Source organism: Abramis brama, assembly GCF_963993115.1.
Source record: "Abramis brama genome assembly, chromosome: 25".
Lineage (NCBI taxonomy): Eukaryota > Metazoa > Chordata > Actinopteri > Cypriniformes > Leuciscidae > Abramis > Abramis brama.
In genome coordinates this window covers 24,563,208-24,589,025 of record NC_139987.1, presented here as the reverse complement: position 1 = coordinate 24,589,025, position 25,818 = coordinate 24,563,208, and the positions used below count along the sequence as shown (strand labels likewise).

Here is a 25,818-nt window from a genome sequence, read left to right as displayed (position 1 = left end):
CCCGGCCCAGCGTTCACTGTATGCGAGTGTGTGTGCGTGTGTGTGTGTGTATGAACTGCCGGCGAGCTTAAAAATATTATCGAGTGGCGGGAATGTCTGGCAGGTCAGTGCGCGCGGAGACCCGGAGCAGAGCCAAAGATGACATCAAACGGGTTATGGCCGCTATTGATAAAGTGCGAAAATGGTAAGATCGCGGGAAAAGCCCTGTTTGTTCCACCGGAGAGAAAAAAATGCGCTTGTGGGGGAGGAGACAGAAAGAACAAACGAGAAGGACAGAAAGTGAAATTATATGGGTCATTTTTGAGCGCAATTTCCAAGTGAACTCGAGCGCACGCCAGGTGCTGTGCGCGCACCCGACACCATACACTAAAAATGAATGTTTTGGGGGGGGATTTCTGATGGAGATGAAGTGGGTTGAACCCAGAAGCCATTTCGTTGCAGTCACATGAAGCCATTTCTCAATGCAGTTTGGCGCACTGTGAATGTGTAACATCTGTGCGTTTTGGGGGATGAAAGACTAGACAAACTCACCTGTGCACGCGAGAGTCACAGTCGCTGTAACACACTGCGAGTTGAAATGCAGCTCAGAGTCTCTTTACATCAAATAAAACTGAACACATGGAGCGCTGTGGGGGCTGGGACAGGGAAGTTAGCAATGCATGCCTGATATATTTCATTATCAACATTAAACATGTAAAAGACGTCTTTTGTAAGATTGTTATATTTATACATTTTACATTTAGACTAATGTTTGCCTGTTTATTTTTCATTTCATAAGAAAAAAATATTTGGAGTGCAAGGATTTGTTGATGAAGCACAACATTTTACCTTGTTTTTCTCGCACAATAATGTAATCACGGGCATTTTGATTACATTATTTATCTCTTTTTATTGGATGTGCTATTTTTTTAATTATCTATTTTCATTTTATATATTGATTGTGCTGCATATGGCCCTTGCTATCATCGTATATTACATGGTATGCTATGTCAGGTTAATTTAAGTGGATATTTACTTAAAGGCAATGCAAAATTAGTAATGACCCATTTAAATTTTTAATAAGCATTCCAGGTCTTATTGTGCACAATTCATCATTATTCCAATGAAAATATTTGCCTTTTCAAATCAGAATGTGAGTTCCTCTTAAATGATTTTCCATTTCTGCTGAGGCCACGTGATCTATTGGATAATGTTAACCAGTAGTCAAAGCTATTTAGGCATTGAACTTCTTTCCATGCTTTAGACCTTTGCTTTAACTATTTACAGGGAGAAAAAATGGGTGACGGTTGGAGACACTTCCCTACGCATCTTCAAATGGGTTCCAGTGACTGAACCGAAGTCAGACGACGTAAGTGTGTGAATATTGTGTATTGTTTCCTTTTATGAAGTTGTAGTTCATCGATATTTTGTCTGGCCTCTTGTCTGCTCTACAGAAGAACAAAAAGAAGAAGGGCAGAGAGGAGAAATATGGATCGGAGTTGACGACTCCAGAGAACAGTTCCTCTCCGGGAATGATGGACATGCACGGTCAGTCAGAGGAAGAGTCTCTTAAAGGATTAAATGTTTTGCTGATAATTTACTCACCCCGATGTCATCCAAAATATCCATGTCTTTCTTTCTTCAGTCGAAAAGAAATTAAGGTTTTTGAGGAAAACATTCCATGATTTTTCTACACAGAATGGACTTCAATGGCAACCAACTATTCCAATGTTCAAAGAAGGTTCAAATGTCCGTCTCAATGCAGCTTCAAAGTCTCGACACGATCCCAGTCGAGAAATAAGGGTCTTATCTAGTGAAACAATCGGTCATTTTCTATATAAAAAAATATATATATATAAAAAATAGAAAAATCCTGGAATGTTTTCCTCAAAAACCTTAATTTCTTTTCGACGGAAGAAAGAAAGACATGGATATCTTGGATGACATCGGTTTGAGTCAATCATCAGCAAAACATTTTTTGAAAGTGAACTAATCCTTTAACCAAGCCAAGATTTTAAGGATGTGCATAACATAATTTGACAGTACTGACCCTTAAATGTCAAGCTGCGGTTTCCCTTATAGATGAGAACAGTAATCAGAGCTCGATAGCCGATTCCTCTCCGGTGAAGATGGAGAACAGCTGTAGCACGAGCCCGACACCAGAGGCCACTACTGCTCACGCTGATGGAAACAAGTGCAAGACGGAACACACGCCATCCCCTGACAAAGGTGTGATCACACAAATAAATCTCATGCTTGCACAAATAAATGTATTAAGGCTTTTTGAGATCTCTAAGGCTTTCTAATGTTGTGTTCACATAATATTAAAGGAGCTTGACTTTATTAGAATAGATCAGGGGTTCTTAAAGGAGAACTCCGGTCAATTTTAACATTGAGCTCATTTTTTTGCAGATTTGGAGTGCTGTCAGTACAGAGAACAACGACAAAAATCGGTGTTGCCTACACCGTGTTATCCTCTTTTTAAAATTTGCACCCTGTTGACTTCAATGGGGCAAGTTTTAAACCTGCTTTTAGCCTCTTAACATCCTTGATGTGTCATTACAAGTGCACAGCCAATGTGAGTGATTCCTTCAGAGTGAACACGGTGAATCTGACTGCAGTAGATGTGAAAGATATGAATAAAAATGAAGTTAATTCGGCCAGCGCTCATACCTGTATTTACATCCTGTTTTCGGTCGAAGTCCATAGTAGTCGATTGTCGAGTTCACTCGCGTGATCATAGGTAACTAAGCAACAGTGGAGAACTCGACAATCGACTACTGTGGACTTCGACCGAAAACAGGAAATAAATACAGGTATGAGCGCTGGCCGAATTAACTTTTATTCATTTAAATTAAATTTAAATTTGTATTCATATCTTTCACATCTACTGCAGTCAGATTCACCCGTGTTCACTCTGAAGGAATCACTCACATTGGCTGTGCACTTGTAATGACACATCAAGGATGTTAAGAGGCTAAAAGCAGGTTTAAAACTTGCCCCATTGAAGTCAACAGGGTGCAAATTTTAAAAAGAGGATAACACGGTGTAGGCAACACCGATTTTTGTCGTTGTTCTCTGTACTGACAGCACTCCAAATTTGCAAAAAAAATGAGCTCAATGTTAAAATTGACCGGAGTTCTCCTTTAACTCTGGCCCTCGAGGTCCACTTTCCTGCAGAGATTAATCTCCAACCCTAATCAAACGCACCTAAGCAAGCTAATCAATGGCTGTGTCTGAAATCGCCCCCTATACCCTTAAATAGGGCACTATTTCAAAGTAAATCTATTTGTAGTGGTGTATGAAACCATAGTGGACGCTATCAAGTGCACTCATTCATTCCCATAATGCTCAACAGCTAGAGAATACCCATAATGCACTGTGCATTATGCATCCATTTTGCAAACTGCTGGTCCAATGTGGCTACAGCTTCATATCAAACCTTCGTATTTTCCTTGTTTAATTAAGGTTTATACATGCTAGTTTCCATGACAGAGCTAAAGATTAATCTTTTCATTACTACTGGAGCTGCCAGTTTGCTAAGTTTCAAATGATTACATTTACATTTAGTCATTTAGCAGACACTTTTGTCCAAAGTGACTTATAATTTAGGACTAAATTAAGCGAGTCATCATGAAGAGGCAAAAACAACACAAGAAGTGCTCAAATTATTTAACAGCAAGCATAAACTACACAAAAGCAGCAGCCTTTGGTGTCTGAATTCACTCACTTGTTTTCATTCACTCCTTCAAGTGGACTATATTAGTGGAGTAATATTACAGGGAATAGTGAATGAGGGTATAGGGGGCGATTTCAGACATAGCTTAAGTCTTCAGGATTACTAGAAAGTTGCAGAAAGCTGAGTTTAATCAAGGTTGGAGGTAAATTCTGCAGGAAAGTGGATTTCAAGGGCCAATCCCTGGTATAGATGGTATTTGAAACGCTGTATCTTGAGTTCTACCAGCTGAAATAAATGTGATGTATCACAGTTGTGTTTTATTTTTTACAGGGAATTGTAACTCCACCCCTTCAGAGACCTCAACAAGCAAAAAAGATGCTCAGTTATTAGAGGAGAAGGAGTCCCCATCAGACACCTCGACAAACACTCAGGTGAAAGCATCACTTACCTTCAAAACAGAAGAAACTGGAAATGACTTGAGGGTGATAAAATGACTAAATGTTTTGTTTGTGTGTGTTTTAGGAAAGTGAAGATGGTTCTCCACCCACAAAGAAAAGCAAAGTAGAATCATCTTCTCAGGACTTGGATGACTAAAGCTGACTAGTTTGCTCCCACATATTTTAAACACGTCACTGTCACAAACCAACGAGGAAAAGCATCCCACTCAACAAACCATTCCTGATCTTCAAGTAGAGCTTCGCCCTGTTCTTCATCTTCTCACCTGGAGTGGGCGTTTGCAGACGTCACTGTGCTGAGGCCGAAAGACTGACCTGATCCTGTGAAACACCTGCAGCCTCGCTCCATCAAACTCATGCACGACATACAGCGTTAGTATAACAGTAACAAGAGTCAATGCACTGCATAGATTTGTCAAGATGAAAGGTGGATTTGCTGCTGTCATCATTTTCGTTTTAAGTCTTTTATTATTTAATTCAATGAGTCTACTAGTTGTTTTTCTAACTACTTTGCAAAGGTTGTTGTATGGTTATAGTACAGGTGCTTGGTTTGTCCATAGATTCTCTACTGGTTTGTGTGCCTTCTGGCTCAATGATGTGTGCATTTTTACTTTTTTTTTTTTCTTTTTTTTTGTGGCTTGTTTTATTTTGTTTTTTTAAAAGGAAGAATATTTTGTTACATGTCAAAACGACTCAATATACCTCATTTCCAAACCAGCTGAGCTGGAACTTTAATCTTGATCGATGGACGATAAATCCACTTACACAATCTGGCAGTTTTTAAATGGTCGTTTTCAACAATGAATCCACTTTGACTTTAATCTGATTTAACGTACAAGGAACTCATGATGATGAAATACTCTAGGTACATTGGGACCATGATTTCTTGAAATGATTTTGTCTTGTACAGTTGATTAATTTTGCTTTTATTTATTCCATCATTAGTGCTTGTTTTTAGCATATTAAATTTGTTTTAATAAAAAACGTTAACACATCGAAGGCTGTGGAGTTTATAGTATTATATATTATGTAGTTTAGTATTTATATGCTTTTTGATGGTAAAAATAAATAAATTGAAGATTATGAAAAATCGAAAAGGTTGAGAACGGTTTATTCAATTTGACAGCACGCCCCCTAACGACGTTTTACCGCATTACCACGTGCGATCTTGTACAACATTTGCCGAAATGTTTTTGATACGAACGTTGTAATTTAAAGCATCTACCAAACACAAAAGTATTATAAAGAGAAAGGTAGATCAAATATAAGACTTGTTTCAACTAATCCGTTGTACTGAATTCAAATTTGTACTGATTAGGCCTGTTCAGGGACGGTCCGTTACTTTGGGAAAAATGTCGCTCTCTGGATTCCGCCCACGGAAATTCGTCGAACAAATATAAAAATTACCGCACCTTTACTCATAAATGTTATAACATTTAAAAGCCATTTATGTAATTCGCCGTGAAATGTCTTACCTCAGATCTGGCGTCCACCTGTGCGCGCGCTTTTCCAGCCACTTCAACGGTTTTGGATTTTATTTTTTGTCTCGTGAGCTCGTACAAGTTTCTGCCTTTCACAAAACATAAATAATTTGTTTGATAAAACTTTTGGCTGTCATGGAAAATGACCCGATGCTGACATAATGAATTATATTAAAGCATTGTGACATAAAAAGTCGAAATTGTGCCATACTACGTCAAAATTATGACAAGTCAATTATGAGATAAAAGGTCAATTATGGCATAGGCTACTTAATTATGCATACATCGAAAATGACTTTATCTCATAATTATGACTGTCAAAATTTAAACTTTTCATCCTACGACTCATTCGACTTCACTTTGATTGACAAAAGCATGATTTGTTTTCCTTATGTGGTGGAAAAGGGCTCATATAGAACTAAGCCAACTGTCTGTAATCTTGTTTTCTATTTAAAAGACATTCCTCAAACATAATGTGATTTACAGACAAAAACACTTTTTACATGCATCTGCCAATTTTGAGATTTTTGGCTATTTGACTTTTTCAAGTGGTGTTTCAAACTAATGGAAAGAAAACATCCAAAATACACTTAAGTGTTGCTTTTATTGCACCTAATCATATTTTTTATGTAGAAAAAAAGCATCAAATTCTAATCAAAGTTAATATTTTAGTGGGGTTCAGATTGGTCTAATCGGGCAGCATTTTAAAGAGACATGAATTATTGACTGGGCCCCTTCTGTTTTATTTGGGAGTTGTAGGATGGGAATTTGGTGATCACCCTTGCGTGAAATTGAGAGACTTGAGGGAAGATACTCCAACCACCTTAGCAACATAGTGAACACCTTAGCAACCACACAGAAACACCCTAGAACTGTGGCTAGAATTGTTATTTGATGTTAATGAATGACTAAATGCTTTTCACAGAATGAATGTGTAGTCAGAAGGCTCAATGTATCCAGACAATGACAAGAAAAACTTGTTCAATGTTTGTATTGAGTTCACGTGAATATACAGTACATGAAACAGTACAATAGTTAAAGACTGTCACAATATTTCAGTAAAAACAGACCATATATTTGCACTTAATTCAAAATTTTCTGATCAAATTAATTTAAACAAAAGGGGAATAATCATGAATATTATACATATTTAATATAATCTTGTGCACCAGGTCATAGCGGGTTACCAATTCTAACACTTGCAGTTTATTAGGTTTCTAAATAAACTTTGTTGTTAATATTACATCAATAATAAGAGATACAATATGATTTTGTGCTTAAAAGTTGTGCTTTAGCAAAAGGTCTTTTCACACCAAGTTTGAGGTGACTAAAATACATGAATATTTGCTAACCATTTTTTTGCACCAAAACTATTTCACACTGAGTTTTTCTGAAAAGTTTGGATACCTGAAAAAACGGCATTTGATCAATTTAAATAAATCAATCTTGTGTCCGTATACAACAAAAAGGTAAATCTTTTTTTTTTTTTTTTTTTGTGCCAAAAATTCGGACTTGGTGTGAATAGGCCTGAAATCTACAGGACATAACATCAAAAATACACATAAAAAGCCATTCATATGACAATATCATGACTATATGTCTGACATTTAACAGTAAAAAGAATAACTTAGTTTCAAAGAATGGCAGTTAAACTCATGTGCTGTATACATTTAAAGTGAGAAGTGCAATAAGTTAATAGTGGTTAGCCTCAGCTTAGTTTGGTGCATTGGTCATACGGTTTTGTGCCTGTGATAACAATCCGTTATGAGTTCCTTAAGCTGAAGTGTGTATTTTTTATTCATTAAAATCATTTCATTAAAATCTTCTATCCTGGTTTAATGTGCAGATGCAACTGTAAGTAAACCATTCGTAGGGTGAATTACCAGAAAGTGCAACAACGGTGGCTATGTTCGCAATAGCATACTACCATACTGCTGGGAATGTTTCTGCAGTATATAGTATTTATATTGTGCATAGTATGAATAATTTCTGTATGCTTAGAATGCCTGGGTGAAAATGTGCAGTTTAAAATCAATCACATAATGCAGTGTGCTCGTCTTGAGTCGATTTTATGTGTGACAGAAAAACCGGAAGCTATGATTTTTAACAAAATTTTCTTGGCTTGCATAATGTGTACCGTTTCATATACTATTTAAAAACATTGTGGGCAGTATTCAGAGTAAACTGAGCGGTTTGCAGTGTGTGAGTATACCATTTCGAACACACTCTGTGGCGCTTTCAAAACATCGCTGTTTGTTTGAGCCGTCCGAAATGTCAACTTCTGACTCAACCAATGGCGTGAGTTTGGGGGCGGAGCTATTGTAGCTCCGCCCCCAAACTCACACCATTGGTTGAGTCAGAAGTTGACATTTCAGATGGCTAAAAGCCATAATTGTAACAATGGAAGAAAAGGAGTGTTTGAGAAACCTGTTTGGAAATGGTCATTATTGTTGCAATTCCATTTTGTGCCTCTGGGGGAGTAGAAATTACACAGAGCAGCTTTAAATACACAGCAAAGTATCATTAAACCGTGCCTATTTTTCTTGCTGGCAATTCATCAGTGGATCAAAAACTTATGAAACACACAAAACGGTATTAATAACATAGAAATATCTCTCATCTTCATAATTCAAATTCCATCAATGCAGCATACCTTAGCCTTCATACGGACGGATACGTTTCAAGGAATGTACAAGAGGTTCGAATGTATATACGCTGTGTAGAAAAATAGCGAATAATCTGGTTGAAAGCGATCTGTGCATAGCCTGCTCACAGGCGGAGGGGTTGAAGAGAAGTTCAGAAGGTTTGGTCATCGTTGCAAGAATCTGTCCAGTGACCGAACGCCTCACAGATGTCGCAGTATGGTCGTTCGCCGCTGCGGGCGCCGTGGTACGTGGTGTGCGGAGGCGAGTCTGGGGACTGCGTTTGCGTGGGACAGTCTTCCGTGTCGTGCAGGTCGAAGCAGTCGCAGATGTCGCAGAAAACGCGTGGTGGGGCTTTCTTCTTCTTTTTTTCCTTACCAAGACTTAAGAGAAAGAGGACAAACAAAGAAATTGTATTATGACAAACCCTTTTCGAAGAAAACAACAGTAATAGTAACAATAGTGCAATGCATGTTAAGTATGTACATATATATATATATATATAGAGAGAGAGAGAGAGAGAGAGAGAGAGAGAGAGAGAAATTGACTACGGCAATTAAAACTAAAACAAAAAAACTGAAATAAAAAAATAAAAAATATTATTTATATACACACACATTTATTTTAGCTAGTCGCCAAAGTAACATTTCTAATTTCATTTAAATTCATTTCTAACATTTCTAATTTCTATACATAAATAAAATACTAAAATAAAGTACTAAAATAAAAAATAGAAATACAAGAAATAAAAATGTATAAAAACTATATATACATATTTTTTACATGACAAAAACACACAACAAAATTACTCAAACTTTACATTTAAAATATAAAAAATAAAACCAATTCAAAATACTAATAAAACTAATAGCATCTCAATGATACTAAAATAAGTTGCAATATGTTGGCAAAGCATTCGTCTCCAGATCTGCCAGACAGAAAAGTGGCAAGTGAAGATTTTGAAACCCAATTGGACTCACTCATCATTTTCATCATTTCCGTTGAACTCGGTCAACACCATTTTCTTCAGCTTCACCTTTAGTTCTTCATTCTTCCTCTGGAGGTCCACAATCACAGAGTTCAGGAAGTTGATCTGATCCATGCAGGAAAACATGGCAGATTTTAGGCATTTACACACATATGACATCCTAAAACCGTTAACAAAAACAGAACAGAGGAGTTATACCTGTCCCTCAGCAAACTCTTTCTCTTCTCTCAGTTGGTCCAAAGCAGCATCACCCACTGTACAGGAGAGACAAACGAACAGTCTTCAGTTCAGTGAGAACAGTGCTGAGAGTTAGTGTATGTCACAGTTGCATAAAAGTAGTCCAGAAGGATTTGTTCATTTAAGTTGACAAGGTGTGTCATAATTTCTACATTTTTCTACTATTTCTACTATTTTTTTTTTTTTTTACGTGTTGGAAATGGGCTCCCATAGAAATAAACCAACTGTTTGTAATCTTGTTTTCCTTTTAAAAGACATTACTCAAACATTATAATGTGACTTGCATTTTGGTCATAAACATTCGATTTGGATTAATTTTTCATACTGGAAATAGTATGATTAATACATATTAATCTTGTTTGTATATTACTAATATGACTAATACTTTTAATATTGATTTCAACTGTTTTTTATAATAAATATTAACTCATTATTTGATCATTCTGCAATAAAAGTATATTTTTACACATAATTGGATTAAAAATAACTGGACGGCATTTCCAGATTTAAACTGGATTGCAACATGCAAAAACTGCAACATGATGAGGTCATATGACAACAATTTAGCATTCTGCATCATTTTGCATAGTACTTTATTGCTGTTGTTTTTATAGAAAGTAATACTTTTATGCAGCAAGGATGTATTCAATTTTAAGAAGAAAGAATAAATATTAAATATTAAAGCAGCACAACTGTTTTCAACATTGATAATCAGAAATGTTTCTTGAGCAGCAAATCATCATATTAGAATGATTTCTGAAGGATCATGTGACACTGAAGACTGGAGTAATGATGCTGAAAATTCAGCTTTTTGTATAAAAAGCTAATAAATTACATTTCGAAATAATATAATAACATAGAAAACAGTCATTTTAAATTCTAATATTTCACAATATTACGGATTCCGCAGTATTTTTTAACAAACAAATGCAGCCTTGGTGAGAATAAGATAAATTAATAATAAAAAAATCTCACAATTAAAAAGACTTCTGAACAGTAGAGTAAATAAATAGCTAGCAGTATACAGTTTATTGCACAGTATACAGTAAGCAGCGCTGTCATTCTATTCCAAATATAAATACGCTGACGGACCTGAGATGATTTCCTCTCCGTTCCCCGTCTCCCGGCCCTCCAGCTTTTGCTCCAAGCTGTTCACTCGGCTCTGCAGCTGGGCTTTGTCCCTCTCTAGAGACGTCACGGCCGACTGCAGCGTCTTGGCCATGGCATTTTCCCCACGCAGAACTGCAATCTGGGATAACAAAAAACATCTTTAGATCGCAAATTATTGTTTCCCATTATCTGACAATATTAAGTGCCAACCATACATATTGTTTTGATACGAAATTAATCTACTAAAAGCATTCTTTGTACATAGAGTAAGTTAAAATCAGTCATAGTTCACAGTGGATAAAACATACTTGATCCAGAGGTTTGGTTAGACTTATAAAACTCAAGAATCAAAGCTCTTACCTCATTTCGTAGTGTCTCTAGCTCTTTGTCTTTATCGGACATCACTGCATTGGAATTCTCTCTGTGAGAACAGACAAGAGCTCACTATAACTGGAGCCCATTGTTGGATTTACAATCATGTTACAAAAGCCATATGCACTCTGAGAACATCTCCCAATGGAGCCCTGAAGATTAAAAGCTTACAGAAAAACATGCAAAAAATTAACAGACATTCAGGTTTTTTTAGGGTGGAGGAAACCAATAGATCTGAAGCCAAAAGCTTGTACCTAGTACCATTATTTGAGTTGTTCAACCAAACGGCAATCATGGAAACAGATCATCTCTCTAGACGTGGTGATCTCAGTATATCATAATACACTGATCTCTAAAGAACATGTACCGACAAGCTTCTTTTTTTTTTTTTTTTGGCAAGTCTTCATTTCCCGGGAGATGAAATGACATTTAAAGCTTCCAGAGTGCATGTGATCTCAAATCCAGCTCTCATTTGAACAATTACTGAGACAGAGCTCCATTAAGCACCATCAAAAGCATCCGTGACATGCTGTTTATAACCACAGATAATTTGGTTTTTGAATGCTTGTGAAGAAAATGAATGGGAAAAATACTTGCATCACTAGATTCACTACTCTCACGTTAACAAAAACACGAGCATAAAATGTCCAAATTGTCTTTCCCCATAGACTTCCAGTGTAAGAGCACTGTGTTTATGCTTGTTTTTACTGACTGAGACAAATTATTATTATTTTTTTCTGTGGTTATAAACAGCAGGTTTCACTCAGAGCTGTCTTTTAATGTTTTGATTTGATTGAATGAACTTAATACGGAGTCAGAGTGCTTACCTCTCAGTAATCTCCAGATGGCTAGTCAAAGCTTCGTCATCAAGCTGCCAAAAAAACAACATGATACATGACAACTCAATCCCTCAAACCAACTGAGAATGTCACAGAGCAAAGCATTTCAGGAAAAGTCTAAATAGACAGAAAGATAAACACCTGCTGCGTGTAGACGTCCAACTCCTGAGCCAACATCCCTTTCTCGTCCTGGAGCGACACCTGCCTCTGAGACTTCTGATTGGCTGATAGTTTTACCTCCTCACTACAGAGAGAGATAAAGAAAAGGTAATGCTTATAATATCATATAGGACTAGTATATTACTGTCATGTCTAGTTTTGAGTTTTGTTTCATGTCCTTTATTTTGAAGTTTCCCCATTGTCATGTTCCTGGTTTTGTCATGTGCTCTCGGGTTTGTCAAGTGATCCTGCCATGTGGCTCCCCTTGTCATGTGTCCTATGTTGTCATTGGTTAATTGTCTTGGTTTATTGGTTCATTGTGTTCAGGTATGTCTTGTTAAGTCATTAGTCTGTGTGTCTTTATAGCCCTCATGTTTCCATTGTCCCTTGTCTAGCTTTGATGTTGTAACCTACTGTTGGTGAGTGCATTTATGTTCATGCCAAGTCTTGTGTCAAGCCGTAGTCAAGCCGTAGTCAAGCCGTAGTCAAGCCCTAGTCACGCCGTAGGTACGCCGGAGTCACGCCGGAGTCACGCCGGAGTCAAGCCATAGTCAAGCCATAGTCAAGCCTGTTTTGGATTATATTTTATGTCACTTTGTTTCAATAAACTGCACTTGGGTTCAAGTTCATCTCGCCTACAGTGGACATATGTTACAATTACCATACTAGTATTTTCCAGTATATGAATTATCTGTATGAATTCAACGTCTGGATGACCTTCAATGCCATTCAAAATTTTTGGATCAGTACATTTTTTATTTTATTTTTTAAAGAAATTGATACTTTTATTTAGCAAGTATACAGTGAGGAAAATAAGTATTTGAACACCCTGCTATTTTGCAAGTTCTCCCACTTGGAAATCATGGAGGGGTCTGAAATTGTCATCGTAGGTGCATGACCACTGTGAGAGACATAATCTAAAAAAAAAAATCCAGAAATCACAATATATGATTTTTTTAAACTATTTATTTGTATGATACAGCTGCAAATAAGTATTTGAACACCTGTCTATCAGCTAGAATTCTGACCCTCAAAGACCTGTTAGTCTGCCTTTAAAATGTCCACCTCCACTCCATTTATTATCCTAAATTAGATGCACCTGTTTGAGGTCGTTAGCTGCATAAAGACACCTGTCCACCCCATACAATCAGTAAGAATCCAACTACTAACATGGCCAAGACCAAAGAGCTGTCCAAAGACACTAGAGACAAAATTGTACACCTCCACATGGCTGGAAAGGGCTACGGGGAAATTGCCAAGCAGCTTGGTGAAAAAAGGTCCACTGTTGGAGCAATCATTAGAAAATGGAAGAAGCTAAACATGACTGTCAATCTCCCTCGGACTGGGGCTCCATGCAAGATCTCACCTCGTGGGGTCTCAATGATCCTAAGAAAGGTGAGAAATCAGCCCAGAACTACACGGGAGGAGCTGGTCAATGACCTGAAAAGAGCTGGGACCACCGTTTCCAAGGTTACTGTTGGTAATACACTAAGACGTCATGGTTTGAAATCATGCATGGCACGGAAGGTTCCCCTGCTTAAACCAGCACATGTCAAGGCCCGTCTTAAGTTTGCCAATGACCATTTGGATGATCCAGAGGAGTCATGGGAGAAAGTCATGTGGTCGGATGAGACCAAAATAGAACTTTTTGGTCATAATTCCACTAAACGTGTTTGGAGGAAGAAGAATGATGAGTACCATCCCAAGAACACCATCCCTACTGTGAAGCATGGGGGTGGTAGCATCATGCTTTGGGGGTGTTTTTCTGCACATGGGACAGGGCGACTGCACTGTATTAAGGAGAGGATGACCGGGGCCATGTATTGCGAGATTTTGGGGAACAACCTCCTTCCCTCAGTTAGAGCATTGAAGATGGGTCGAGGCTGTGTCTTCCAAAATGACAATGACCCGAAGCACACAGCCAGGATAACCAAGGAGTGGCTCTGTAAGAAGCATATCAAGGTTCTGGCGTGGCCTAGCCAGTCTCCAGACCTAAACCCAATAGAGAATCTTTGGAGGGAGCTCAAACTCCGTGTTTCTCAGCGACAGCCCAGAAACCTGACTGATCTAGAGAAGATCTGTGTGGAGGAGTGGGCCAAAATCCCTCCTGCAGTGTGTGCAAACCTGGTGAAAAACTACAGGAAACGTTTGACCTCTGTAAATGCAAACAAAGGCTACTGTACCAAATATTAACATTGATTTTCTCAGGTGTTCAAATACTTATTTGCAGCTGTATCATACAAATAAATAGTTAAAAAATCATACATTGTGATTTCTGGATTTTTTTTTTTAGATTATGTCTCTCACAGTGGACATGCACCTACGATGACAATTTCAGACCCCTCCATGATTTCTAAGTGGGAGAACTTGCAAAATAGCAGGGTGTTCAAATACTTATTTTCCTCACTGTACATTAAATCAATCGAAAGTGTCAGTGAAGACATTTATAATGTTGTTTATTCTATTTCAAACAAATGCTGTTCTTTTAAACTTTCTATTCATCAAATAATCTTAAAATCGGGAATTCCACACAAATATGAAGCAGCACAACTGTTTTCAACATTGATAATAATCATAAATGTTTCTTGAGCAGCAAATCAGCATATTAGAATGATTTGTCATGTGACACTGAAGACTGGAGTATTGATGCTGAAAATTCAGCTTTGATTACAGGAATAAATTACATTTTAAAAATATTACAACAGAAAAAAAATATTTTAAGTACTAATTTACAATATTACTGTTTTTACTGTATTTTTGATCAAATAAATGCATCCTTGGTGAGGATGAGACTTTTTTTTTTAAACAAATTGAGCATAACATACTATTTTATTATTTGTATTTATGATACATTATGGTTTTCATGTTTTTTTCTGATGCCAGTGACAAGTCCTCAATTTCAAATCACCCTGATGTCCGTCATGTTATTCTTCCATTTTCCTCTCAAGTGAATGCATCATGCTTATTAATATATCATCTTTCCTTTCCATCACAACCCTTTAACTGGTTTTTAGGACCAAGCGTTTGAAAAATAAGAGCGTTTTTGGTTCCAAAAAGCGGTAGTAAAAACGTGAGCTCCACAAAGTCACAACAGAAAGGTCACCGTCACCCTCCTCGTGTGTAACGAATGAGCCAATCTATTTTCACCTAGAGTGCATTTATGATTCAGGAATAAATCAAATCATGCATGCTCAAAACTCAAGCGGAGAATCAAAGTGAGGTCTCCGCACGACAGAATTGTGAGAACAAATGCAGCGTCATGAAACTACAGGCTAAAAGATTCCCACGGATTCAAAAAAAATATGCTGCATTTAATGAAGCATAACAATATTTTTTTCATAAAGAAATAATACTTTAAAAAAAATGATAATATTACAGGCTACGTCATGATACATATTCATGAGTGTCAGAAGATCAGCAGAGCGTTTATGAAGGGAGCTCACGTGGAGTCGAGACCATTAGACAGGCGGAGAAGAGCAGCTGTAGCTGGAGAGACGCGGTTACGTAAAACTCCCTGGAGCTTCTGAAGCTTCTGAAGCGTTGGGCTGAGAGTCTCTTCAGCGCAAGAGTTCAGAAGAGGCTTCACACGGGAACCTGCTCGCATCACCGGAGCCGTCACTCGCTGGACACGCCGATCAGCCGCGTGTCGGATCAGCTTGAGTTACGAAGGCTTTGAGCTTCGGTTAGTGCTGCTTTAGTTTAAAGTCGACATGAATTCAAAACGGACCCCATTTACACCATCACAAAAGCATTTTGAGCTAAGGTTTCTGCTTAAATGTTTAAATTAATTTTGGAAACAAATTTATTGCAATATGAAAAGTGAAAGATTTTAAGAAAAAAATTAAATGAGTATTTTTGGAATTAATTCATTTTGCAAACGAATTTTTTTTTAAATAATCTGCAAATAAGATAATTGAGTTTATGAAAAGTTAAACAATTTGTGAAAAATGTAAATGACAATTTTTAGAATTAATTCATTGCAAACAAAATTAGCAAATTGAATGCAAATAAGAAAAACTGCTTAATATAATGCAAATAAGAAAATAAACTGCTTAATATAATGCAAATAAGAAAATAAACTGCTTAATATAATGCAAATAAAAAAAATAAACTGCTTAATATAATGCAAATAAGAAAATAAACTGCTTAAATATAAAAAGTGAAACATTTTAAGAAAATTTTAAATTACAATTTTTGGAATGAATTCATTTTGAAAGCAAATTTATTGCAAACAAACTGCAAATAACTAGCAAATGTGTTGCAAATAAGCAAATAAATGGTGCTTATGAAAAGTTTAACAATTTGCAAAAAAACATAATTTTTGGAATTAATTTTGCAAACAAATTTATTGCAAAGAAATAGCAAATTGGTTGCAAATACGCAAATAAATGGTGCTTATGAAAAGTCACAAAACAATTTGTGAAAAAGGTAAATTACATTTTTTGCAATTAATTAAAAATTAAAAATTAAATTTACAATTTATCTTTTCAGCGGGTCACAAAACCCTCTTATTTTTCAAACACTTTCATATACAGTGGAGACGCTTTTCACCATCCAATCAATTCCTAATGGATAAAATCAGGTTCTGCCCTACATATTTTTCTTATTGATTATCCTGAATGTGAAATGCTGCGAGCGTGAGCTCAATGTGTCAGACTCAGAACACGTGCATTACGCCTTTTGTTACACAGAAATCAGTTGTTGTGACCAGGTGGACTCGTGATGTTATTCTGTGACTCGCTGATCTCACTTAATCACCACAATGGTACCATAGTACTTACCCAACTAATTAAGATCAAAATCCTTTTTATTTCCAACTAAGCAGACAATTAATTTAATAAGACGCAGCTGAAAGATGTTAAATAGTGTTTAATTGTTGCAGCTGTAGTCTAGTGGTCAGCACACGTGCTCGGATACGTTTGAGGCTTGATCGTGTCATTTTCCTCTCCTCCCTATCATTTCAGTCCTCTTTCTTCTATCACTATCAATGAAAGTGTGAAAAAGAATAATAATAAAACAGTCAGTGAAGAGGAAATGCATGGGTGCATGTCAGCAGGACTTGAGGAGACTCACATGCGCTGAGCTTCTGAACACAACTGCTCCTGATACTGAGAGTTCTGCTGCTTCAGGGCCTCAAGCTGGTGGAGGAGAGAAAAGATCATTAAAACAAGTGAAAATTATGCTTTTGGACAAAACGTGTTGGAGAGAATGTCATGAAACCTTTTAAAAACATGTATTTTTTATAAAGAAATGCATGCATACTTAATGACCATCATGTCTTTTCCTAAATTCTTAAATTATTTTGATGATAATTAAGCATATTTCAACTCAAATTCTCTGTTGTATAAATATTATTTACATTTACATGTATTTCTACAATAGTAGTATTTGTTGTTCTTTACTTTACTACTATCTTTATTACAGTATTTTGTAAATAACAGTAAATATCCAGTAATTTTTAGAGGAAAAGCAGTGCTGTTATTGTTTACTAAATCTATTTAAAAATGTTTTTGTTAATTGAAATAAATCTAAAATAAAATATAAATATTAGATTTAAAAAAGTTAAATGAAAATTAGAAATGCTGCCTTGAAGTAAAAACACACACACACAAAAAAAGATTTAGCACTTTTGAGGCATAAAATGTAGTTCAAAGTGCTTTACATAAAAATTATACAGTCAAATATCAACATCAACATAACATTAAATAAAAATGTGCATCAAACCTAAGAGATTAAATAAATTAAATGCAACACATACAGTATAAAATACTAAAACGTGAAGGACAAACATAAAAGTAAAAGTGACAAAAGCACATAAAACTACTGAACTGATTTAAAATGAAAACTAAACACAAAAGCGAATTCAAAATATTAATAATAGTATATAAATATAATACTAAAACAATACTGGGGAAAAAGCATTTAATTGTGATGAAAATAATAATGTGATTATGCGCAAAAGGTGTTCTGGGTGTTTTCCACAGCTTTCACGTCCAAACATTGTAAAATAAGATCATCTCTCCTTAAAAACTTGAAGTACCAATTATTTCTGTAGCACAAACATTTCAGTACAAGTTACACACCAAAACTAGTTCGAGATTGAAACAAATACCTAAACCTAAGCTAGTTTTATCGATGCCTTCTTTAGCAAACACGTGAACAAAGAAAACTGTCCAATTTTTACAAAGTATAATCAATGAGAGCTTACTCTGGTTTTTAAATCAGAGAAGATAAAAATCACATTTAGGACTAATACATGCACAACTAATACTAAAAGCATGTCAGACTGTCAAATCTGGTGAAGTCAGATTACCGTTCCCATGAGACCCATAATTCAATCCCATCACACTCACTGTAACTAACTGGTCTGCATCAGACTGAAGCGTTAATTACACTCTTCAGCACAAACGCCTACAACTGGCCGAGCTGGTAGTTCATTTCCTCTACATGCCAAGAACCAACATCAGTGTTTTATTATGAATCAGCAGAGATTCGCCTGTGCTGAGATCATGGAGTGATTCAGTGTTTACACTGAGAAAGCTCGAGAGAATCCGTGATGATTGAGGAATTATACTGTCATCACTGAATGAAGTGTCATCAAACAACCGTTTCACATGAAAGCATTCTTCAAATCAATGTACACGGCTTCACATGCACCAGATTTTCTTTCCTTTATGATGCATAAAAACATCTAAAAAAAATCAGAAAGAGCCAAAAAAAAATAGGGATGCATATCTGAAAATAATTTATGCTATCACCAATATCCATTTTGCTCCTGAAAATAAACTCTAGAAGTGAGATATTTTAACTCACACTGGCTGATATTATAAATGGATACAACAACAAACAACAGCGCTCACATTTAACATCATCTAAAATAATACACACTTCAAGTGCAATCAGCCATCAAAACATGCATGCTACTAAAAAAGGTTTAAATTTGGGAAAAAAAGTCAATGTCATCACAACCCAATTCCAATAGTTAAAAAAAAGCTACTATTGCTGAATGGTCCAACTATGGTCACCAATATACAGTATCATGCATCCCCGCAGGGGGAGAGCACTACAGAAGAGCGACCTTTACCTGGCAGAACGAGGTATAAACGCTGCCCGTGTAGTTCTGTTGGAGCGCTGTCACATCCATGCTTGCTGTGTCCTTCCTATTTTTTCCGAACAAATGTGCCCTATCAATAATACATCCCCCTACGGCCCCCTGCAGAGAGAGAGAGAGCCGCTCGTGCTCCGCTGGCGTTCCAGCACACACTCACGTTTGAGCAAACACACGCTCTGAGAAGCATCACACTGGGCAGCTTCATTATGTAAGGACGACAAGCCCCGCCCCTCTCGACACCCCCCTCCCCACCACCACCACCACCTTCTGCTGTTCTCCGTCATCAATGCTCATTCATCCTGAATTACACGTTTCTACATGATGAGACAATCCATGTTTGACTCTGGTGACATCAGAGAAATGGAAATCCTTGTGTGAGCGAGAACTCACTCATGTTTTCTATTTAAACATTATTTGGTGAATGTACACTACCATTCAAATGTTTGGGGTATGTATTATTATTAAAGAACTTATGAAAAATGACAGTAATGACTTTCAAATGAAAATTCTAATGTTATTTCTTTACTTTGTATTTATCAAAGAATCCTGAAAAGTAAACAGCTCCCACAAAAATATTAAGCAGCTCAACTGTTTTCAACATTGATAATAATCAGAAATGTTTCTTGAGCAACAAATCATCATATTAGAATGATTTCTGAAGGATCATGTGACACTGAAGACTGGAGTATTGATGCTGAAAATTCAGCTTTGATCACAGGAATAAATTACATTTTAAAACATATTTAAATAAAAAACAGTTCTTTTAAATTCTAATAATATTTCATAATATATCTGTATTTTGATCCAATAAATGTTGATGTAATAAATGTAATATTGAGCATAAGAGACTTCTTTCAAAAACATTTTAAAAAATGTTTTACCAACCCCAAATTTTTAAACAGTGGTGTATTTTTTTAAAGCTGTAGCAAGAGACTTCAGTCATCCTTGAATGACACAAAATAGAAAGAAATTCAGGCTAACCTAAATTAACTTTGCTTTTTTAAACCTTGAGGGGACAAAAGTCCAAAATGAGGTCACAATAAGGTTGTCTTTTTCAATACAGAAACCAAAAATAATCTTAAAGGGACAGTTCATCCAAAACGTTGAACTCTGTCATAATTTACTCACACTCATGTCATATCAAACCTATATAACAGCATTGTTTATATAACAGCAGTTCATAGTGACAAAAAAGCTGTCAATATTACGTGCTAAATAAAGCCTTTTGATAGCTTTGTTTGAGGAATACAGCAAAATTTAAAGGGACAGTTCGCCCACTGTCATTAATTACTCACTCTCACGTCGTTCCAAACCCGTAAGACTTTCATTCATCTTCGGAACACAAATGAAGATCTTGTTGATGAAATCTGAGAGCTTTCTGTCCCTCCATTTACAGACACGCAACTAACACTTTGACGCCTCAAAAAGTTCCATATGAATTGAGCAGTTTAGTCCAAATTTGGTCCACAATCTTTCGGGTTTGGAACAACATTAGGGTGAGTAATTAAATTACAGAATTTTTATTTTTGGGTGAACTATCCCTTTAAGTACATCTCCTCTGATTTAACACAAAGTTATGGTATGGCTTCAAAAGAGTTGGAAGTAGGGCTGCACAATATATCTAAATTATCGAAATATCGCAAATGTATATATCGCAACAGCTTGCAATAACTGGGTCATGAACAAAAGACAAAGAGAAAATCACTCACTGCTCTTGGCTGAATAACTTTTGTAGCTTTAATAAGAATCAGGATATATTTAATTCATACGGTGAAAACTAAGCAGTGTTTTATTTTTACATTTGATTATTCAGTTTCTGTTGTTAAATAAAGCTAATGTAGGATAACCTGAACCCCTAAACCCCGTGGTTTACACTATAATGTTGTATATGTATGCTTGTCTCATATTTGATGAAGTTTGCATGAACAATTCTGTTACTTTTCTATTTATTACTGTGAAGCTGCTTTGAAACCATTTCTAAATATATAAAGCACCATAAAAATAAAGGTGACTTGACTGTAAAACTCATCAGTTATGAACAAATTGAAGATAATAGTATCATTATCCAGCTCAATTCAATTAAAAATGTTGTTCGTATCTGATAGCGTCAGTGCAATTTAATTGATAATATCCTGAATATTAGTTGTCTTTTAAACCTAGCATGTCCGGTTTGATAAACTAACTTTTAGATAAACTAAAATTATCTTTATCAATTTTTTTATTTTTATCTGCATGCAAATGCTTAACAGATTATGCTTTGCATGAGTTTATCCACACAAATGTCTTCAAACCAACACCATCATTATTGTTCCTAATAAATAATGTGTATGTGTGAATATCCAACCAACAACATTCTCTGAACCAATGCAGACGAGTCTCTGTAATACAGATGCTGAATCAAGACCTATCACTCGAGGACCAGTGACATAAGAAGACCTGTGACTCTTTCACGCAGTCTTACCGTATGTGAAAAGCACAACCGCAGGAGGAAAGTGTCTTCTGATAAGCGCTGGCCGCCGGGCTGATTATGTAAGGCCACATACGAGCGCACAGAACATGCTTTACATGCAGCCTGCAGGCGGTCAGATGTAGAGGACTTATGCATGAACTAACAATGAGTCTGAACCATTTCGTCAGTAACAGGACATGTACACAGTGGAAAATCTCTGCTCACCTCTTAAATAAATGACTTCACGTTAATCTGACTACAAATGCGGAATATGTTTTAATAATACTACTGGCAGTTTCACACATGCAAACTAAATATTTTGTGTTCAACGTCATATTGACAGCAGTAATTCATGTCAGGATGTTAAAGGGATAGTTCACCCAAAAATTTAAATTCTGTCAGTAATTACTGATGTGCGAGTTGATGAATGTTCATCATATAAAGCGTTCAGAAAGTTTGGACTAAACCACTCGTTTCATATGGATTAGTTTTATGATCTCTTTATGAACTTTTGCGTAGATGTTAATGGAGGGACAGAAAGTTCTCAGATTTCCTCAAAAATATCTTCATTTGTGTTACAAAGATGAACGAAAGTCTGGAACGACATGAGGGTGAATAATTAATGACAGAATTTTCATTTTTGGGTGAACTATCCGTTTAAGAGTAGATTTTCTCAGCATTTTGTATGATTATTACTGGTGTCTGCTAAGGCAAGAATCACAGTCACTGCTAAGGTTAGTGATTTAATCAAACCCCTAACAGGAAGTAACAGACCTTATTCACGGCAGCGCCATCTTTGATTTTTAATGGAAATGAAAGCGAGGCTATGAGAGATAGACATACATCTCCTCAGTGGGTTGTACTGTGTTTTTAGATTGTTCTGCTGACGAAACACTGCAAAAAATATCTTTCCAGGAAATTTCAGTAGACAGAAAACTCAACATGAGCTATGGGATAAAAAGTGATCTAGGAGCTTTATACAGCAATCCAAAACATGGTAAGTCTATCTCTCACAGCCTCGCTTTCATACCCGTCATGGCGCTGCTCTGAATAAGGTCTAGAAACTTCATCCTACAGCAGTGCTACTATATGAACATGAATACCTCAAGTCATGTGGACTGGCAAGGAGATTCAGTGAGCAACCACCCAGAGCACCCTGTCAACCACGTCTCACAGAGGCGACTTTTGCACAGGTAACGATCATCAAAATACTCACACCCTTCCAAGTCCCTTTCAGACATCCTCACGCGGATACGCTTTATGATATGAAGAGTAAAGCGTACTTACCTCCTCCTGCAACTCCTCATTCTTGTGCATCATCTGCTCCAGGTTTTCATCAGACTGTGTGTGAGAAAACTTCCGATTACACACTTGTACTACACTTTTGACCAACATGCTCAAATATGCACTAGTTTGGGGTTGGTAAGAGTTTTAAATCAAGTCTCTTATGCTCACAAGGCTGCATTTATCTGAACAAGAATACAGTAAAAATAAAGTAATACTGTGAAATATTATTAGCTTAAATAACCGTTTTCTATTTTTTAATGTTTTAAAATGTAATTTATTCCAGTGATGGCAAAGCTGAATTTTCAGCATCATTACTCCAGTCTTCAGTGACCCCAAACTTTTGAACAGTAGAAACATGATGGCCTTTAGTTATGGCATAGATTAACAATATGCTATATAGAATTAATAACAGATGGATATGTTAAGAGTTGGCCGACCTGACAAGTATTTACAGTGACTGACAATATACCATATTTTCTGGAGTTATTGTTATCACTGTAAAATCATAAATAAATATGCAATCTCCTTCAAGCAATGTAAAATTAAATGACTGAACTATGTTACTTTGGAAATTATAATAAATTGTTTCCAAAACTTAAAAAGGATAATGGTGACAACAAATGTAAATTAATAATGAATTTTCTCCTTTAAAATATTTTTTTAATATCTAATATATTTTCAGTGAATTTTGATCAAATATTATGAAAAATAAATAAAATTTCAAAAACTTGTTACTCAAAAACTTGCTTTCAAAAATATGCTAAACATGCACTACCATTCAAAAATTTGGGGTTCATTATTTTCATATACAATTTTTTTTATTCAGCAAATTAAACTTTGGAAAGAAGTCTCTTATACTTCTGATTCCATTACTTCAGTGTTCAGTGTCACATGATCCTTCAGTAATCGATCTAATATGCTTTACAAATAACATTAACATTGTTTTACAGTGGTAAATGTCAGTCACCTGGGTTTGGTTCTTGCAGGCTTTCAGTTCCGCCACCTGCCGTTCCAGCCCAACGCTCCTCTCTGTGATTCTGCTCAACTCTCCTTCTGTTTGGCCCAACTTCTCCTCCAGCTCCTTCATCTGAAGCTCTCTCTCTTCATCCTTCACCTGTTTCTTCTGCAGTTCCTCCTTCTCCCTGGACACCTGATCCAGCTTCTCTCTCTCCGTTTTCATGTTCCTTTCCATTTCTGCCGCCACACAGAAGAAGGGGAGGAGGTCATAGAGGAGCTCATGCAGCAGTATTTGTGCTAATATGATCATTTTCCCCAAACTTCACACAAATTGGATTGCGGAGCAAAAGTGTGCCGTTGTGTTATGGCTATGCTGGGAACGTCTGGTTTATCTCATGAGCATGCAAAAATGACTGTGCAGAGATGTTCACATTGGCACAGGCTCACATGCCAGGGATGCAAATATATAAAGGATCAGATGCTTAACAGTAGTTAAAGAGCATTTTAGTGCTTTCGATGAGTCATGTTTTCCTTACCTTGCATTGCTAGTGTTGCTTTATTATTGTCCTCTGCTGCTGAGTCAAGCTTATTTGTCTAAAATTAAACAGAACAAACAATTACAAACTAATTGGTACAGAACAAAATGCTGGCCAAAAACAAATGTTTACCTTGCTTTGATTCAAGATATTATGCAGACAAGAATACTTAAGTAATGAACTAAAAATAAAATACAGAGCTGAAGTATATATATATATATATATATATATATATATATAGCTCTGTATTTTATTTTATTTTTAGCTTATTACTTATATACAAGTTGAAAAAATCTTGTTAAAATGTTATTAAATTAAAGTTACATCATATTGCTAGTACCACTTCACGTCAAGCTTAACCATAACCATGATAAAAATCACTGTAATGCATGGCCTCAAGACTTCTTGCCTGAATAGAAAAGATTCCAAGTACCATGATTTTGTAATGATATAACATTTAGTTTTAGAGAAATGTATGCATTCCAAGGCACATAATTTAATAATATAAAGGCAGTTATTAGATCACCATCTGGGCTGGAGGGAGGTGAATGTACAGCACAAGAAACAAAAACTTTTAAAGGGGGGGTGAAATGCTATTTCATGCATACTGAGTTTTTTACACTGTTAAAGAGTTGGATTCCCATGCTAAACATGGACAAAGTTTCAAAAATTAAATTGTACGTTTGAAGGAGTATTTCTGTGCCAAAAATGCTCCTTCCGGTTTGTCACAAGTTTCGGAAAGTTTTTTTCGAGTATGGGCATGTGTGACGTCAGACAGGGCGGAATTTCCTTATATGGGTCCTAAGGGCACTTCTATCGGAAGAGCGCGGGCGCGTGCGCAATCGTAGACCAGAGCAAGAGAGCGGAAAGCAGTTCGCCCATCATCACAGCGCCAAAGCCCAGTTCGACGCCGGATTTGCAGATCGTCTAATACTTAAGGATGCAGTCCCAATGATAAAGGTTCACGGTCGTGCGTTGGAACCGTGAGTAAAACTGCTTGTCTGCTTCAAATGTCTGTGTGTTGTTAGCTATCGGCGCGTAAGCACAGCCCACACGGCACGCCTCCAGCCGCTCGTTTTTTTCCGGAAAGACTCGGAACTGCCTATCTTTCTTTTATAAATATAATAAAACTAAAGACTTTTTGGAGATATGAAGGATCCAGTACTACTCTATAGGTACTCAAGATTAACATGAGATTGACTGAAAATGAGTGTTTCACCCCCCCTTTAAAAAATAAGCGTTATTTTCCTGTAACCATTATGTGAAATAATAACCAGGGTTTTTCAGGTTAGTAAATAAGCAGTCTTAGTGTTACCAGATCTTGCAGCTGCTGCTGGAGGGACGTTTTCTCCTGTTCAGAGGAGGCGAGTTTCTGCTGGAATAGAAGCACCTCCTTCTGTCTGTTCTCCAACTCAAAGTTCAGCTCCTTGATCTATAAGAATGCACAGAACACAGTGATCCTATGATGTAAATGTCTTTTGGTGTACAAGCAAATGTCATAATGCATCTTATTTAGGTTGATTTAAGGAGGGGGATG

At 36.4% G+C, this 25,818-nt stretch overlaps 2 protein-coding genes across 2 annotated transcripts in view; one reads left to right on the top strand and one right to left on the bottom strand.

Moving 5' to 3' along the window:
• Window positions 1-12: 12 nt before the first annotated feature.
• Window positions 13-5,108, top strand: LOC311076341 (B-cell CLL/lymphoma 7 protein family member A-like). The gene is made up of 6 exons (XM_084104473.1): window positions 13-184; window positions 1,267-1,348; window positions 1,434-1,527; window positions 2,062-2,208; window positions 3,989-4,089; window positions 4,181-5,108. The coding sequence occupies exons 1-6, from the start codon at window positions 93-95 to the stop codon at window positions 4,250-4,252; spliced, it is 588 nt and encodes a 195-aa protein (XP_083960599.1). The 5' UTR covers window positions 13-92; the 3' UTR covers window positions 4,253-5,108.
• Window positions 5,109-6,572: 1,464 nt separating this feature from the next.
• The window catches only part of clip1b (CAP-GLY domain containing linker protein 1b), a 25,372-nt gene continuing 6,126 nt past the window's right edge, over window positions 6,573-25,818 (bottom strand). Inside the window, 14 exon segments of the mRNA XM_084105439.1 lie at window positions 6,573-8,619; window positions 9,217-9,329; window positions 9,423-9,478; window positions 10,554-10,710; window positions 10,932-10,992; window positions 11,771-11,814; window positions 11,924-12,026; window positions 17,015-17,079; window positions 19,026-19,204; window positions 21,489-21,624; window positions 22,789-22,842; window positions 23,756-23,982; window positions 24,282-24,339; window positions 25,597-25,713. Of these exon segments, the coding sequence (XP_083961565.1) occupies window positions 8,391-8,619; window positions 9,217-9,329; window positions 9,423-9,478; window positions 10,554-10,710; window positions 10,932-10,992; window positions 11,771-11,814; window positions 11,924-12,026; window positions 17,015-17,079; window positions 19,026-19,204; window positions 21,489-21,624; window positions 22,789-22,842; window positions 23,756-23,982; window positions 24,282-24,339; window positions 25,597-25,713 (1,599 nt within the window). The 3' untranslated portion in view covers window positions 6,573-8,390.

Coding starts and splice junctions, on each gene's coding strand:
- LOC311076341 (XM_084104473.1), top strand. CDS start 93: ATGTCTGGCAGGTCAGTGCGCGCGGAGACCCGGAGCAGAGCCAAAGAT. Junction 1,349..1,433: donor CTGAACCGAAGTCAGACGAC/GTAAGTGTGTGA, acceptor TCTGCTCTACAG/AAGAACAAAAAGAAGAAGGG. Junction 4,090..4,180: donor ACACCTCGACAAACACTCAG/GTGAAAGCATCA, acceptor TGTGTGTTTTAG/GAAAGTGAAGATGGTTCTCC.